Raw genomic sequence first — 16,915 nt, forward strand, 5'->3', positions numbered from 1 at the left:
ATTCAGTTTCTCATAATTATAATATTATAATTTTAAATATCGTTAATTGCAAATTTTTTTTAATATATTAAAATAATGGATAATAGAACTACCAAGATAGATAGTTCTACTTTATGATTTATAAAATAAGAATAGTAATATACAAACATTTTCATAAGTATTCTAAACTATACTGTATTTGATTTATAAAAGATAATATAAACCAATTGAAGTTGGCAGCATGATGGATCTCAAACAGAATGGCACAACATTTTTTTTTGGTTTTTGCAGGTGATTTCAAGACAAACTTTCATTACATGCTTGCGATCAAAGATAAAGATAAGTTCTCCACCGGAGTGTGTAGTGTAGCCCATGCCTCCGTTCACTTCAAATAAAATTTCGGCCACAAAATTACGAAGCTTGTCTTTAGTTAGTTGTGTAACTTTTACATAAAAGACTTTAAATGCCTAACCATGGTTCGATTCGTTCTTTTTTTTTTTTTTGAAAAAGGCCCATGGTTCGGTTCTTCACGAATCATATCATTTTGTTTTATAATTTCTTAAAACAGTGGCCACTTTTTTTTTTTTTTTTGCTTCTGGTGGGTAGAAACCTAGAACCGGCTCTGTGTGTACAAGTCAGTGGGGAATTTATCAACCATGCAACCTACGTGGAAAACCAGATGAAATCCGTATCTCTTCTTCGCATGAACTTACTCACACAGCTCCTATCGCGCGGACAAACTTTTTTGGCAGCAAAAGAATGCTGGGGCCGGACTCTGCTCTAGTGAAGTTGGTCTTCCAAGACACAATCTATTATTGGGTGTGGAGAAAACGCAATGGGCGAAATCACCATCCGCATCATTACTCGCCTTTGTAGTTAGCCCAAACAATCCCACACGAGAATATGCAGCCAGCTTGAGTCTCTAAGGAGGGACTGCTGGATGACGAAAAAAGGATCTAGAGAGACAGATAGAAGTCTCTCAGATCCCTCGTTTGGACCGTTTAAACAATTCATTGGATTTGTTTGTCACAAGACTCGCAACCATTCTTTTTATCGATAAACAAAATATTACATTTCAGAATACAAGAAGAAAAAAAGAATACAAGAGAAGGATATAATGTGTTTCAAAAAAAAAAAAAAAGATAAGGATATAACAGTTTTTCCAAATACGTTGAGAAAAATAAAAAGATGAAGTCAAAACCAGAAAACACCAATACGAATTTGCAAAATATATAAAGAGAAAACTTAATTCTGATTTTTTTTAAAGTCCAATAACATTCTCCATCTCCTTCAGAATCAAAATTCTGATTCACCACCAAGCAAGCCTCCGAAGATGGATGATCCACCGCTGTCACCTGCTCCACTGTTAACGTCACTACCATCGCCGGCGAGCATATTCATTGCCAAGCCTTGGCACAAACCCTGCACCATTGAATTCATCATTGTGTTTCCGCTAGGTCCATTAGGTCGTCCGTTGGCCCTATATTGTCCTCCGTTCGGCCTACGTTGGACTGATCTACCCATAGTTCTTGGCTGAGTACTATTTGTTCCTTGATTCATGTTTCCATATCTGTTCATATTTTTAGTACCACCACGCCCATACCTGCCCATTCTTCTCGGCCTATTGGTCTGACCATATTGGTTCTGGTTATTCATTCCCGGTCCACCAACCGGTTCAACCATGGATAAATACTGGTTATTGGGTTCATCATTATATTGTGAATCATCCATAGTCTCATAAGACTCATCCTCGTTATACATAGACTCACTTCCTCCGGTGATATCAGTGTAGCATTCAAAATCATCTTCATCATATGCTTGATCACATCCATCGTCGACAAAGTCACCTCCAGCTTCGAAGTCACAATCACCTTCGTCACCATAAGTCGCACCATATTCACCAGCATACATCTCATTTCCATCGACTTCGTTGTTGCCACCATTGTCAATTACATTAGAGGGCCCACCACTAGGTCCATTAAATCCTTGAGGTCCATTGAATGCAGTTAGATCACGAGGCCTATTAAAACCACCAGGTCCCCCGGCTCTTATTGCATTATTTCGTACATTCTGCAACCTTTTAGTTTGAGGCCCTCTAGGATTTTCGATTGGATTCTTGGACCCTTGAAGCCTACTACCTCCACGCCCGTTACGGCCTATATTCTTCGACCGGGCTGGGGCGGGACTATTAGGACTCGAGTTTTGCTTCCTACCACCACCCGGCCCAAAGTTTGTACGAACTGAAAGTGGGTAAAGATCAGCCTGGTCAGACAGGTCATTAGACTGGCTACGAGCATCACTGCTACCACCAAATTCACTCTCGCTATACGCAACGTCATTGGCATCACCACCATTAGCCATAATTTCAAGGCCGTTACCATCAACGTCTTGTTCCCCGTCATAAGGCTCTCCATCTTCAGTACCTTCATAGCCATTAGCTTCATAATCAATCTCAACATCGACTTCACCATCAAACTCTTCGTTCACTGCACTACCATCGAAGACACTCCCTTCCATTGAACCTTGGTCAAAACTCTGTGTAATAGGCCCAATCGGACCATTACAACCCAAGTTGTTGTTCTGTCTTCTTGGTCCATAGACAGCAGCGTTTTGACCTATAGGTCTATTGGGATTACCAACAGGCCTGGTAGGATTATTCTCAGGCCTATTAAGCCTATTCATGTGCCCTGGTCTGGGCCTATTATTGGGGTGACCGGCATGATGAGCAAGAGGAGTAGGTGCAGAACTACTATGTTGAAGGAGGTGTGGATGGTGAGCATTGATGCAACCGACATGACCGTCGAATTCGCAAGGGACGCATCGATAGAGCCATTGGTTCTTCCCAATCTTAAGGCATATGTCGCAGGAGAATCCCTTGTTGGCACCGTAGGGAGAATGAAACGCGAGTTTAAGGGTATGTTGCGGATGAGAATTGTGGACGATCGAGAGCGGCTTGTAAGCGCAAAGCGCGTGGATGTCAAAGTCGCAAAGAGAGCACTGGTAGCTAAAACCAGTTCCGTTGACGCCACATCCATCGCAGTTGAAGTATCCACCATCATAGACGGGAGCCACCAGAAGGGTAAGCGTATGAGAAGGGTGAGAGGGATGGGTGATTACCTGCTTTATCTTGCTGCATGACTCATGGAGAGAGAAGTTGCATGGCCTGCATGAGTAAACCCGGCCGTTTCCTCCGGCAAGTTTGCAAGCGGAGCACGGTGGTGATGATGTCGGCGGGATTAACTGAAGGGGGTGTGGGTGGCTGAAGTGGTTTATAAAGTTATTGTTCTGTGCTGTTGGCTTTCCCATCGTTCTTTTTTTTTGTGTGTTTTCTGATTTCTATCTTAAAATGAGATTGTTAAACACAACTTAGAGTTTCATAGAGATAAGAGGGATGACTTTTTGTTAACGGCAAAGTCAGTCAACGGAACGCGTTGCACGTCCCCCATGGGAATTGGGAAATGGCAATACATGACTAAAAGAATAATTATACACATTGACTTAAACTAGTTGCAATTTCTAATTATGTGTGGTTCCTCTCTTGTTCTTGTTTTTGTGTTATCCACATGTACGTGTATTTGTATAAAACGAGAGGCTATATTTGATATTCTAATCCAATGACCAAAGATCAGTTGGATCGTAGTGCATACTTTTCAAACTTGGACGTTGTCGTTCCTAATACGTATCTTAATCACACTAGATACCAAGTTGTAGGTTTTTTTTACTCATTATTAAGAATCAAATTATTAATGCTCTTGAATTTTCTAAAATCCGATAACATATATGTAAGCGTTTTCACTTTTTGGGAGTTCGTTTTGACATGAATATAATAGCATACCGAGACACGATAATACTACATACATATTATTATTTTTAACAACTTTTATTAATTAGATAGTAAACAAGTTATACAATACATACACAATAATAAAAACAACAACAACACATGATAAACAAAAAATGATGAAAAAAACAATAAACCAAATGAAATTAGTTGAGAAGGCCGGTCCTAGGTTTTAAAGGGCTGGAAGCAGAAACAAAAAATTGTGGGCATATAACTAGACATATGATTTTTGTATCAGATGAGTTTCAAACTCGGGCCGTTTAAACAAAAATTACATGTCTAACTACATACCACTAGGCTAAGACATCTTTTGACAGTTTTGTGGGCGAAATATTTTCATAAATAAATCGGCCGCAAGCATGGACTTCATTAGCTTGGTTCAAGGGCCGGCTCTGATCCGTAGAACCCAATTCTCTTTCTTGTATTACATTGCCTTTTTCCAACTTAGATCTATAGATATTCTTTGGTATGAATCTACTATATTGATTCAACCATAAAAATTAAAAATTGGATAGACCCAATTTTAACGATTATACGAATATTGCAATATATAACAAAGAAAAATATTCCACTTTGTATTGTTGCCTTCTTCGTAATGCATTCCATAATTTCAGTAATATATTTTGATACCAAATATATTGTATCAAAATATAAATGCTAAAAAGTTTTTCTTTGGTCAACAACAAACTTCTTTCTTCCATCTCGAAATCTTCTTTTTGCATATATTGAGGCTTTTTTGGTAGACGTTGTTTCCACATTGGAAAGTTATCACACAAACATGATAACCACCCAACACACTTGTATATGGATTCAATCCAAATGGATTGGTTGCATTGTCGTCAGTCATGGCCAAAACGTCCATGCCAGAGATTGTAAAGCAAACTTGGAAAACAATATCAACCTGCTGTAAATAAAACTGAAATTTTCAGAAAATAACAAAATACATAGAAGCAAAAACACACAGACACAAAAGTATAAAAGGTGATATCTTGTTTCATGGCCTGTTTGTCAGAGTAGACAACACGGGTCTGTGGGAATTCCCCAACTAATGATGTGGTCCTTTGTAGGAAAACGGTACAGGTGGAACAGCCAACAGATGAAAGTATGAAACTATGTGTAGGGGTTCCTTTCTTGATCCGAATAATGTCAACCCATGGGACAATACTTGATCTTGGGCAAAGGTGATCATAAATTTGGCCCGTGTGATATCGATGAATAGGTAATTCATCAATCTCCCAATAGTAAGTATATATTTCAGTCAACAAATTAATGGTGGTGAGGAAAGCCTAAACTTGAAGAAGATTATCTGTTTTGGCAGGAGGAAGCAACCAACTTCCATTTATGTTCAGTTTGTCGGGAGTAATGTTCAGTGGAATTCCGAATCGAGATGCTGAAGGAGTTTCCAGGAAGGTTAGTAGACGGGCATATGGAGACCAGTTATCCCACCAAAATCAACATGAATTTCTTAGCTTGATCCATTCAAAAACCGTATCTTTCTGTTTCAGAAGCTTGTTGGCAAGCCATGAGAATTGATGCCTCTTTTAAGGCTCCATAAGTTATAAGTTCTCCTTAATAACTTTCTCACGAAATCAGGCGACCCATATGGATCCTGACTGCAAATGCGAAAAGAGTAGCCAAATCAGCTTAATGAGACAAGTTGTGTTCCAGGAGCCGATGTCTTTTAGGCCTAACCCACCCTCAGTTTTAGGTTTACTGACTGTCTCCCAACTTACTCTTGCATAGATATTACCTTCAGGAGTGCCTTTCCATAAGAAATTTGAGCACATCAATCTTATTTTTCCAATACATTTCTTTGGCAAGACAAACGTTGAAGTTCATAAATTCAGGAGACACGCAATTACAGTATCCAGCCTTCCAGTGAATGATTTAACTGACCAGCAATTGATCTTAGCTTTGATTCTGTGGAGAAGAGACTCACAGTTTGCCAAGGTAAGCTTTTTTCGTACAAAGAATAACGAACATGGAAAATTCCATGAGATAACCCCGTCGAGAAGCTAATCCGATCTATTTCTTCCTGTGACAGGCCAGCAGAATAGAAGGATGATTTAGAGCGACTTATAGAGAGGCCTAAAAGTGTATCAAATTCACGAAAAACTTGAGAGGACTGCCTGAACCGAGGAGAGGGAGCCGTTTAGAAAGATCATCTGTAAAACTCAGGTGCGTTAACTTCGTTTTTTCACAATGGTAGTGATAGGAGAATGAACCATCTGCTGCCGCCTTGTCTAGAATTAGGGAAAGAATATTGATGACCATTACAAATAGATAAAGGGATAAATGATTACCCTGCCGGAGACCTTTCTTCCCTTGAAGTAACCATGAACACAACCATTGTACCCTATAGTAAAGGTAGGCGTAGACAACATGCTATGATCCATCTCGAAAAAATTTCAGGTCCCGTAGGCAAGAGTAGAGAAACTCCTAGTTAATGCAAACAAATGCTTCTGCGATATCAATTTTAAAATTTCGTTTAGGGTCTTTGTTGAGATGGTAGCCATTGACAATCTCAGATGCTAAAAGAGTGTTTTCTAGAAGAAGTCTTCCTTGTACAAAAGCTGTTTGGTTTGGTCTTCTCAGCGAATGAAGAATTGTCTTCAGGCGTTTAATCAACAGATGGGAAATAACTTTGTAGAGCTTATTCAAGCGCTATAGGCATGAAGTCTGAGATTACATTTGCTCCAGGGAATTTTGGCACTAGAAATAGGATTGTGGCATACGTGGAGGAAGACATGAATCCTATGGTGAAAAAAAAATCAAAATACCTTCAGCGACCTCATCACCCAATACATCCCATGTAACAGGAAAAACCTAGAGTTTAACCCAGGCACCTTGTTGGGATTCAACTTAAACATAGCCATTTTAATTTCAGCAGGAAAAAAGGGAGATTGCAAGATCTGTCTTGCTGCATCAGAGCAGGTTAAGTCACACAAGAGAAACCAACCATTTTTACAAAATCTTTCAATAGCCAAAAAGTAAAGATCATTCATACAGCTTCGAGAAACTTAAAATATCAAAATAAGCACAAAGCCTTGTCAGATTCTGTCACACCTGAAGAGGAATGAATACAAACTTTCTTTCATAAACTAACTTTTTAACTTTTCACCGTCACTATCATAATAAGCTGTAAGCTATAGACAACGGAGAAACTTTACCAATTACCATCATCAAAAGGTAACTCACATATTCTCTTACAAATTTCCCTGCTATCTCTCAAGAAAACTTTATCACATCAAAAGGCAACTCACATATTCTTTTTGCAAGTTCCTCTACTATCTCCCAAGAAAGCTTTCCGTGAAAAACTTTGCAGTATATACATAAATCACAGTCGTAGCACCAATACATGCACTATACCATAAATATAAATTATATAATAGTTTAAAGTAAATTAAAATTTGATCATAAAATAACCACATTATTTAAATTATTAAAAGTATACAAATGAAATAATCAGGAGAATTTAAAATGCATAATCCATGCGTAGCACGGACCTATAAAATGGTAACGAAGACTAGGAGAGATACGTCTATAATCTCAAAGTCAACACACACAAAACCTTTACATTATTATTTCTGTTTGACAATCTATTATTAAGCATTTATTTTCTCGGTGTTCAAAAAATAAGCATTTATTTTCTCTATCATACATAAAGATTCTTGATTTACAATGGGCCAACTTAAGGAATATGGGCTTTGAACAAAAAACTAAAGGAATATGTGCTATCACCGAAGGTTTGGGTATTGACTTCTTTTTTTTTCTGGATTGATGACTTCTAGAATTTTGTTCTCAACATTTTTCCATCGGATGCAATATAAATTTCTCTAAAAGCTCTCCATCTCCACATGTTTGGCCAGACAAGTTCTCAGCATAACTGACAAGAAAAAAAAATATATAAGCACTCATTTATTTGGAAATGATTTATGTTGCTCCGTACGAATGAACCTCATACCAAATTTTCTGGTAACTGGTTTGTTTGGAATACTCAGCTCTCTTTTTCTTTTGTTTCATTTAGCAAAAAAAAAACTTCTTTTTTTTTCATTTCTGGTAACTTTTGTTGTAGCAAACTACCAGTTAGATAAATATGGGACGCACATGCCAGAAATAGATAAAGGAAAAAAAGAAGCAAATATAATCAGTACTTTGTGGTCTAATAATAACTGTAGTGAAAAATGGTTGATTTGTTGTCAAACTTTATTTGATGCAGAATATTATGGGTTTTTAGTGATTTAAACCCCAAGCTATTTTTAGATTAGAAGAAAAAATTACATCTAAAACTTTATGTTTTTAATACAGTTAGTATAGTAATAATTGTATTAAAAAGAGTTTTTAATGATTTAAACATTCAACTATTTTTAAATCGGATGGAAAACCTCCGACTAAAATTTTATGTTTTTAAACTCTAAACTAATAAACCGCTGCCGCTAATTCTCTATTAACAAAATCGTATTTTCTGAACAAAGATCCATTAAATTAAAACGCTGAGTTTTGTATAATCACAGAAACGATACGAGATGCTTACAATCAACATAAATTTTAGTGATTTAAATCCCAACTATTTTTAAATCGGATAAAAAATCCTCAACTAAAACTTTATGTTTTTAAACCTTCAACTATTAAACCTTTATTGTCTTTAACCCTCCGTAAACAAAGTCATTTTGTTGAACTGGAACCCGTCAAATTGAAACGCAACGTTTCATTTAATCAAAAAAAACAGCACAAGATGCTTAAAAATCCTTTTATCAATGAGCGTGGACAATCATGATTCATCCATAAATAAAAAAAATAGGTTTCTTTCTTTTCAAGAACTATCGAAGATGAGATAAGTTAAAAAGCTCTCTTGTTTCTAATCCTAATTTTGTTTTCTCTCCTATTCACCTTTTTCATAAATTTTAAAATTTTGAGTGCGAAGAGATGGATAACCTAGATTACTTAGCATTCCAAAATTCACCTTCCTGATAAATATATGAGCATGAGAAAAATAGTATTAGAAACAACATGAGAGAGAAATTAAGAATTTCATGTGGTTTATGTCATTAAATGAAACGTTGCGTTCCAATTTAATAGGTCATGTTCAGAAAAGACGATTTTGTTTATGGAGGGTTAAATGCATTAAAGATTTGATAGTTGAGGGTTTAAAAATATAAAGTTTTAATTGAAGGTTTTCCATCCGAATTAAAAATAGTTGGGGATGTAAATCACTAAAATATACGTTGATTATAAGGATCTCGTGTCGTTTATGTGATTATATGAAACACTGCGTTTCAATTTAAGGGGTATGTGACGACTTTGTTAACGTAAGGTTAACGATATTAACGGTTTAATAGTTGAGGGTTTAAAACATAAAATTTTAGTTGGAGGTTTTCCATCCGATTTAAAAATAGTTAGAGATTTAAATCACTAAAAACCATATTAAAAACATAAAGTTTTACTGAAGATTTGTCTTCCGATCTAAAAATAGTTTGGGGTTTAAATCACTAAAACCCGAATATTATTATTAAAATTAAAACTTCTAAAACTTTGGAAAGAGATTATGGATTGAATCGCACGGTTTTTAAAATAAAGAAAAACAGTTTTTTTTTTTTGTAAAATTGGTCTAAGTAACCATGAAATAAAACATAATTAAGTATCAAACTAAAAAAATAAACAACCTCCGCTAGTATTACAATATATATATATATATATATATATAATATTACCTTTATTTTCTGGTTAATAAGTATATAAACTTTTTTTCTTCAATTACCTACCACTGTCACTACTTCTTCGAGTACACCATCACTTTTTGTAAAAAACAAAAATCAATCATTTGGGTCTTTTTCACCATAGCTATTGTCATCATTTTTTTTAATTATTAACCAAAACTGTAATCTTCGCTTTCATATGTTTGCCTTAACATCCTTCAAAACAACCACTATCTCCTTGATATCAGTCACCACCTCTTCCGTCGTAACCACCACCCCTCGTTTGTACGGTAAATTCCCGGTTGTAATATACTATTTGAACAATATGTATTATGCTATTTTGTTTGTTACTATTGTATTTTAATAATGCTTCATACCATTTACTATGTGCATATTTTGATATTTAAGTAATAGTTTATATTCATTTTTAGGTTTAGTGATTAGTTTTTTGGGTTTAATTTATGAAAGGTCTGGGTTGACGTTAGGGTAAGTATTACTTTCTTTCCTGCAATCATAGACATTTCAAAATTTAAACAATATGTTATATGCTAATTCGTTTGTTATCATTCTATTTTATTAATGTTTAATATAATGTACTATGTGCATATTTTGATATTTTGGTTAGGATTTAGGAATTCGTGTTTTGAGTTTCGTTTATAGAAGGTTTGAGTTGACGTTGGAATAAGCATTATCTCATACCCTGCAATCATTGACATTTCAAAATTTGAACAATATGTAATATGTTATTTCGTTTGTTACTAATCTATTTTAATCACCATCATCGTTGATGTCATAACCACTACCACTCTAACAACACTTTTTATTTAAGTGACAAATAGTTTTCATGTGTTATCACCGTCAACCGGTTTAGAAAAAAAAGATAAAACTAGAAAAAAGCTAAATGATCTAATTATAATGTCATCAATGCTATATTACTAATTTTATATTCAAAATTGGCTATTACACAAACTAACCCTAAAAATATAACCAATATAAAGTGAAATAATATAATTAAGCTTTACATTTGTATGAAATATTTCTGTTCAGTCATTCTACTTATCAAATTATATTTACTTTAGGGAAGGTAGCTTCAAAACTCAAATTCATGCGTCTTCCAGCGAATATTAAGTTTTCAAAATTTACTTCTTTTTCTCTTGGGTGGAAGTTTCAAGCATCTGCTACTTCGGACTTAAAAAAAATTTCCAGCGTTTGAACAGAACATTCAACTAGTTCTCCTATATAGATAACGTATCATTTGAACTTTTTTGTTAACTGAACCATTTGAACTTTCTATAACAAGTTTTAATATCGAATTAATTAATGTTTATTTGATATACAGTAATTAATCTCTCTTCTATTTTTTTACTAGACACAATATAAAGGACGCATGGCATGGTTAAATGTCTCTTAAGAGTTATATTTTTTCTTTTGGTTGGTAAACGTCCAAAACAGAAACTTATAAAATTGCATGTATATATATATATATATATATCTTAACAAGCTGTATTCACTATTAAGCTTGTAATATGCATATATATATCTCTACGGTATTGTATATTTAATAGACTGATTAGTTGACCCAAAATGGTTCGGATTCATCTAAACACGTATGTACCAACCGGAATTGAAGAACAAAAATTGGACTATAACCGGAATAAATATTTACTAGACTGATTAGTTGACATAAAGAGTATTTTCGAATTATTCCATCCTAGATAAACTATTAATACACGACACTATATTCATTCGTGTAATTTCGTCGCTTTGCTTAAAAGAGTCGACATGTAAAGTCTCCCCTTTTCGCATTCTACACATCAGATGGAAAAAAGGGGTCGACATAATTTAATAATTTGGTGCGATTGGTAGAATCATGTGAACAGCAACAATACATAACACCGGTATCATCACACAAAAGCATATGTTGTGATTTATTTATTACTCGGTCGTATCACAGGAATCGAAGATTTGATCGTGATCTTGATCGGTATAACTAGATTTGAGATAAAGTATACTGAAAAAAAAAGGCAAAAAAAAAGTATATTGAAAAAAAATGAGGAAACTGTGGAAATGGTAAGTTTATTCATTAGTTAGATGTATGTAACAGTTAACAAGAAGGACCACTTACCCAACATTGATTCCACCTCAACATCCACCACGCTCTTCACATTCTCAACGTGTCCCTTTTTCATCCTCTCCGTCATATTTATTTTCTAATAAATAAACCCACCACCCGCCGCAAAATTTTATATACCTTCATCACTTGCCAAATTGATGCATCTCTCGAATTAATTTGAGAAATGTGTTTATTTTATAATTGCCGGCCATGAACCGACATAAACCACGTTTTATAACATCAAGGTGTAGTCAAATGAATTAGAGTCAGTAAATAAAAAAGACAAATGAATTAGAAAAATAGAGTAGTAAACCTAAAATTTTAAGAAAAATACAAGATAAAAAAGTTGTAAGCGTACGTCGCGCTTGCACAAATAAATCATATTGAATCTAATCATTTGAAGTTTATAATTATAATTTGTACGCTTCCGCATATATAGGTGATGTAATTATTATATATTCCACTTTATAGAATATGTTATTTAGATACCTCCTAATCCTAAAACTATCTACTTCATTCTATGGGCACCAAAACCAAAACTACATATCATTTATATATAATCAATCATAGTTATAGGAGTATTTAAAATGCTATTATTTAAAGAGTATATTCCCTTAATAATCTTAAATACATCTATCATTATAGGAGTATTTGAAAATCCTATTTAAGTATCTCATTTACATATAATCAGTATAATTCTAGAAGTATTTCGAAAATTATACATTTTCGTTAAGTAAATGACATTAAACCTAAGAAAATGACATTAAACCTTTTTGGTAAACCAAACACGTACTAAAGCCTTTTCTGCTTTTAGGCAACAATCGTATAGTTGAGTGAAATTATTAAAAGAGCTCACGATTGTATTAAACAAACAGGCCATCTTTTAAATGGATAATATGTTTACAAAAAAAAAAAGGAAAATAGTGATATACAAAATCTTTTAACGTTATATATGTCATCCTCCTATACATTCTGCTGACATGGCATTAATATAGAGCTTATCAGAAAAATTGTTATAATTCTATTGGTCGATTTTTTTGAATTTTATTTTTCATTTATTTTAATCAATCGCTGTACACAAGCCCAAAACTATTGTCGATTTCGTTAAGCCCATATATAACTAGAGAATAATAATTATCGATTTAGTTTAGCTTTGGGTACCCGTTCGGGTTCGGATCGGGTATTTGGGATTTTCGGGTATTTCGGTATAGAGGTGTAGAACCCGTTCGGGTATTTCTGTACTTCGGGTCGGGTTCGGGTATTTTTAGTTCGGATTCGGTTATTTCGGATTGGGTTTGAATATTTAGATTTTGAAAAAAAAAATTAAATTTTTCATTTCTCAAGTTTCTTATATTTAAAAATATAACTTCAGTTAACTAATTTTTTTATTTTTTAATAGATTGAATGGTTAATAGATTTGGACATAACATTTTAAAACTGAAAAAGCATTAATTTAGTTTTTTTTTTAATTGTGGATGTAACTTTTTGTTAATTTTTGAAATAAAAAACTTGACATGCATTTTAACTGAGTAGCAAATCATTTTTTTTCGTAATTGTATGTATATCATATGAACTTAAAGTATGTGTAGTATCCATATACATATTTTATATAAAATGAGAGATGTAAACTAGAAATATAAGGTTAATTATACATATGTTCGGTTATCTTCGGATATCCATTCGGGTTCGCGTATTATCCGTTCGGTTTCAAGTATCCAATCTCTCCTTATTCAATACCGTTCGGGTATTTTGCTACTTCGATTCGGATTTCAGTTCGGGTTTTTCGGATCGGGTTCGGGTGCCACTTTGGATATCGGGTAAAGTGCCCACCCCTGCTAATTAGGTTGTTTGTTTTGAATAACTTACCTTTCTAATATGAATTACTTGCGCAAGTTGAAATCATTAAATATGCAAATAACTTATTGACAAAATTTGTATTTAATAACTTACCTTTCTAATATGGATTACTTGCGCAAGTTGAAATCATTAAATATGCAAATAACTTATTCACAATATGGATTACTTGCGCAAGTTGAAATCATTAAATTTTATCGATTTAGTTTACCCTTGGGCAAGATTTAGAATTTAGAAAAATATTAAAAACTTTCCTTATTATTCAAACGGTAAACTTGCGCATGTTGATATCATATTTATTACATTGCTTACAAAATATTTTAATGTTTCTAATTAGGTTGTTTGTTTTTAATAACTTACCTTTTTAATATAGATTACTTGCGCAAGTTAAAATCATATCATATGCAAATCATTTTTTGACAATACACATTTAATATTTTTTTTAAACGATTTCATTATTTATTGTGCAAAATATTATGCGTCATTAATATGAGAAATAAATCTACTGTATAGATATGAGACACCCAAAGTCTTAAAATACAAACATTCTCTTTTCAATCTTTAAAGTATTATTCACAAATCTCTCATCTCATACTATTAAGGTATTACGACGATCCTGCTTGTGTGTTAAGAAAAATGTGTTTAGACGCAAAGACTCCTCATCTTTAGAACCCTGAACTCAACTCTTTGTGTCTTGTCTCCAAAAAGCATGTGTGGTCTATTTTTTCCATGTGTTGAATACTGGTAACGATAATATGGTCTTCTTTTTTTATATGTAGACCAGGTCGTGAGAGTGATAGTGATCTAGGAGACCTTGAACATGCTAAGAAGCTTCGCCAAGTTAAAGCAGTTCTTGAAGAAGTTCTTTAGTACTTTCTCTTTTTTTTGTTAAATATAGTCCAGGGAAAGTATTACATAGTATCATTTAGTAATAATATCTTATATCATTTTTTTGTTGAATATACTATTTTATAACTAAACTAGCATTATGCATTTTTTATTTAATTCATGAGGTCTTTTTCTCACAGCAGAGAACCTTTTGGAATGGCGCAGGAAGGAAATTTCTCAGAGATATACAAGAAGGTTCAACTGAAGCCGCTGAAGTGGGATGGTTAAGGCGAAGAAGAAAGACCTGTAGAGGCCCTTATGATTCTTAAATACGGCGGTGTTCTAACTCATGCTGGTAGAAAACAGGTGTTTACATACTCTACCCTTTAATTTGTCATTGTTATATATATGTTTTCCAAATATGGAAGAATTGTTTTAACTTATTGATGTTTGCTTCATCTGCATGCAGGCAGAAGAGCTTGGTAGATATAATTTTTTGTAGGTTTCTAATTGAATTTGCTTTCTTTATCGAGAAATGTATTTCATAATTTATATTATTTATGGATAATATTTTGATTTTTATTATATTTTCTTTTAATATATCTACATAAATGTTTGTTTATTATTTATGGAAAAATAATATTATTCACCTAAAATAAAGAATTACGGTACATATACAATACAATTCTAATTAATGATAATATAAAATCTGTTACTTCTAAAACTATACACTCTTTATTCTATTTTTTGAATGAAAGTATCTTCGTAAACACACAAAATATTTTTGTGACGTTGCAATTATACATACACAGAATATATCTGCCTTTTCATACTGACGTTATTGTGTTTCTTCTCGTGAGGTGCGGACCGAGAAGAAACACAGGATGCGGACCGGTCATGTTCTTATGCCCGCACAGGGTGCGGACCGGTCACCTAGTACATATTTAAACGGATCGACTTAATTTTGTCTGAACGACTTAATTATGATATCTATTAGTTTTGTGTAGATGATTTTCTAAGAAATGACTTGAAAATTTAAGTCGATATACTCAAATGAATTCTGATTATGTAAAATCATATTTTGTTTAATCAATGTATACTGTATTGAAAATACAATACTATTGTTATAACTATTTTTTGAAACTTACGCTAACATGTAAAATGCAGTTTAGTTTATATAAACTTTTAAAACTGTTTCTTTTTATATTTTGATGATACCGGGTGAACAAAATTATTCAGTTTTCGATTGTTTATTATACGCATGCATGCAACGAGTATATATACTGAGAATTGTTTTTACCATCTTTACATAATATTATAAAATAAGCAGATAGCTTCTTCTCTTTTGACAAATTATTTTATTAGTTAAACTAGAGGTGATCTGGCTAATTATACCAAAATAAAACAGCTAATAAAATATAATTTCTATCAGTCTCTTAACATTTGCATCCAAAAAAATAATATAAATTTCTATAAAACATTTTACCAGACACCAGTCTTGGCTAAAAAATCTGCCTAATTTGTATTTCCAACTCGAAATATCTTGTTGAAAAGTCTTGAAAACTTTGCTCAGTTGAAAAGCTAGACTATTCTTCCGGATCAAATAAGCAGCTAGCTAAAATTGTAAATAAATGTGTGTATATTAATCTATTTACCTAATTATTGGTGGTTTAGCGATCGGAGGATTCATCATCAGCCAATATTTCAATCATTCTACTGTGGTTTCGATCGCGGTTGGTTTAGTAGTCGGAGGATTCATCATGAGTTTATTTTTGTATCTTTTTGTAAACTAAGATCATCATGAGTTTATGAGACAAATGTTTCAATCATTCTACTGGGCTTTTCGATCGTAATTAATCTATTTAACTAACTATTGGTAGTTTATTAGTGATCGGAGGATTCATCATGAGTTTATGAGACCAATATGTTTCAATCATTCTACTGTTGTTTTGACCGTGGTTGATCTATGTGCAATATAAATCCTTGGATTTTCACAAATCTCAGATATTAAAGAAGTTGCTACTTAATTTGAATTAATAACTACTATTGCCTGTACTTTTACAGCTTTACGTATCAAGAAATAATTTTCTCTAGAAAGATATTTTCGTCATGAACATTACACAATATATTTTTGTTAAGTACAGTAACAAATATATATATATATATATATATATATATATATATATATTCATCAAATGGCTATATATAGTATCCGAGTAAAACTATACACTTTAATCCGCATGCACTCATGTAAGTCTAGCAAGCTTATCAAAAACCATCATCCAAATTAGAGCTATTGTTATTTACATAATCTTGAACGCCTTTTTTGGTTACTTACATAATCATATTATATTGAAGCATCTTATATATTAAAACAGAAGTCACAACCTTGATTCATGTGTAATTTTTTTAAAAAATGGACCTATTCATAGAAATTCATACTATATTTTAATTCAGACTAATAATAAATATAATTTTTAAAATACTTTAATCATAGTATCTTTTGATATCTTTTCATTTTAAATATAAATATATTTATTTTAAAATTCTAACAAATCTGTTTAAAAAGATTTTTACAAGATCTTCATTTTCGAAATTATATTT

At 33.0% G+C, this 16,915-nt stretch overlaps 1 protein-coding gene across 1 annotated transcript; it reads right to left on the bottom strand.

Annotated features, from left to right (window-relative positions):
• Nucleotides 1–535: 535 nt before the first annotated feature.
• Nucleotides 536–9,405, bottom strand: LOC103829678. The gene has a single exon (XM_033274763.1). The coding sequence runs from the start codon at nucleotides 3,283–3,285 to the stop codon at nucleotides 1,276–1,278; it is 2,010 nt and encodes a 669-aa protein (XP_033130654.1). The 5' UTR covers nucleotides 3,286–9,405; the 3' UTR covers nucleotides 536–1,275.
• Nucleotides 9,406–16,915: the final 7,510 nt, after the last annotated feature.

The sequence above is a fragment of the Brassica rapa genome, chromosome A07, assembly GCF_000309985.2.
Source record: "Brassica rapa cultivar Chiifu-401-42 chromosome A07, CAAS_Brap_v3.01, whole genome shotgun sequence".
NCBI lineage: Eukaryota > Viridiplantae > Streptophyta > Magnoliopsida > Brassicales > Brassicaceae > Brassica > Brassica rapa.

Coding starts and splice junctions, on each gene's coding strand:
- LOC103829678 (XM_033274763.1), bottom strand. CDS start 3,285: ATGGGAAAGCCAACAGCACAGAACAATAACTTTATAAACCACTTCAGC.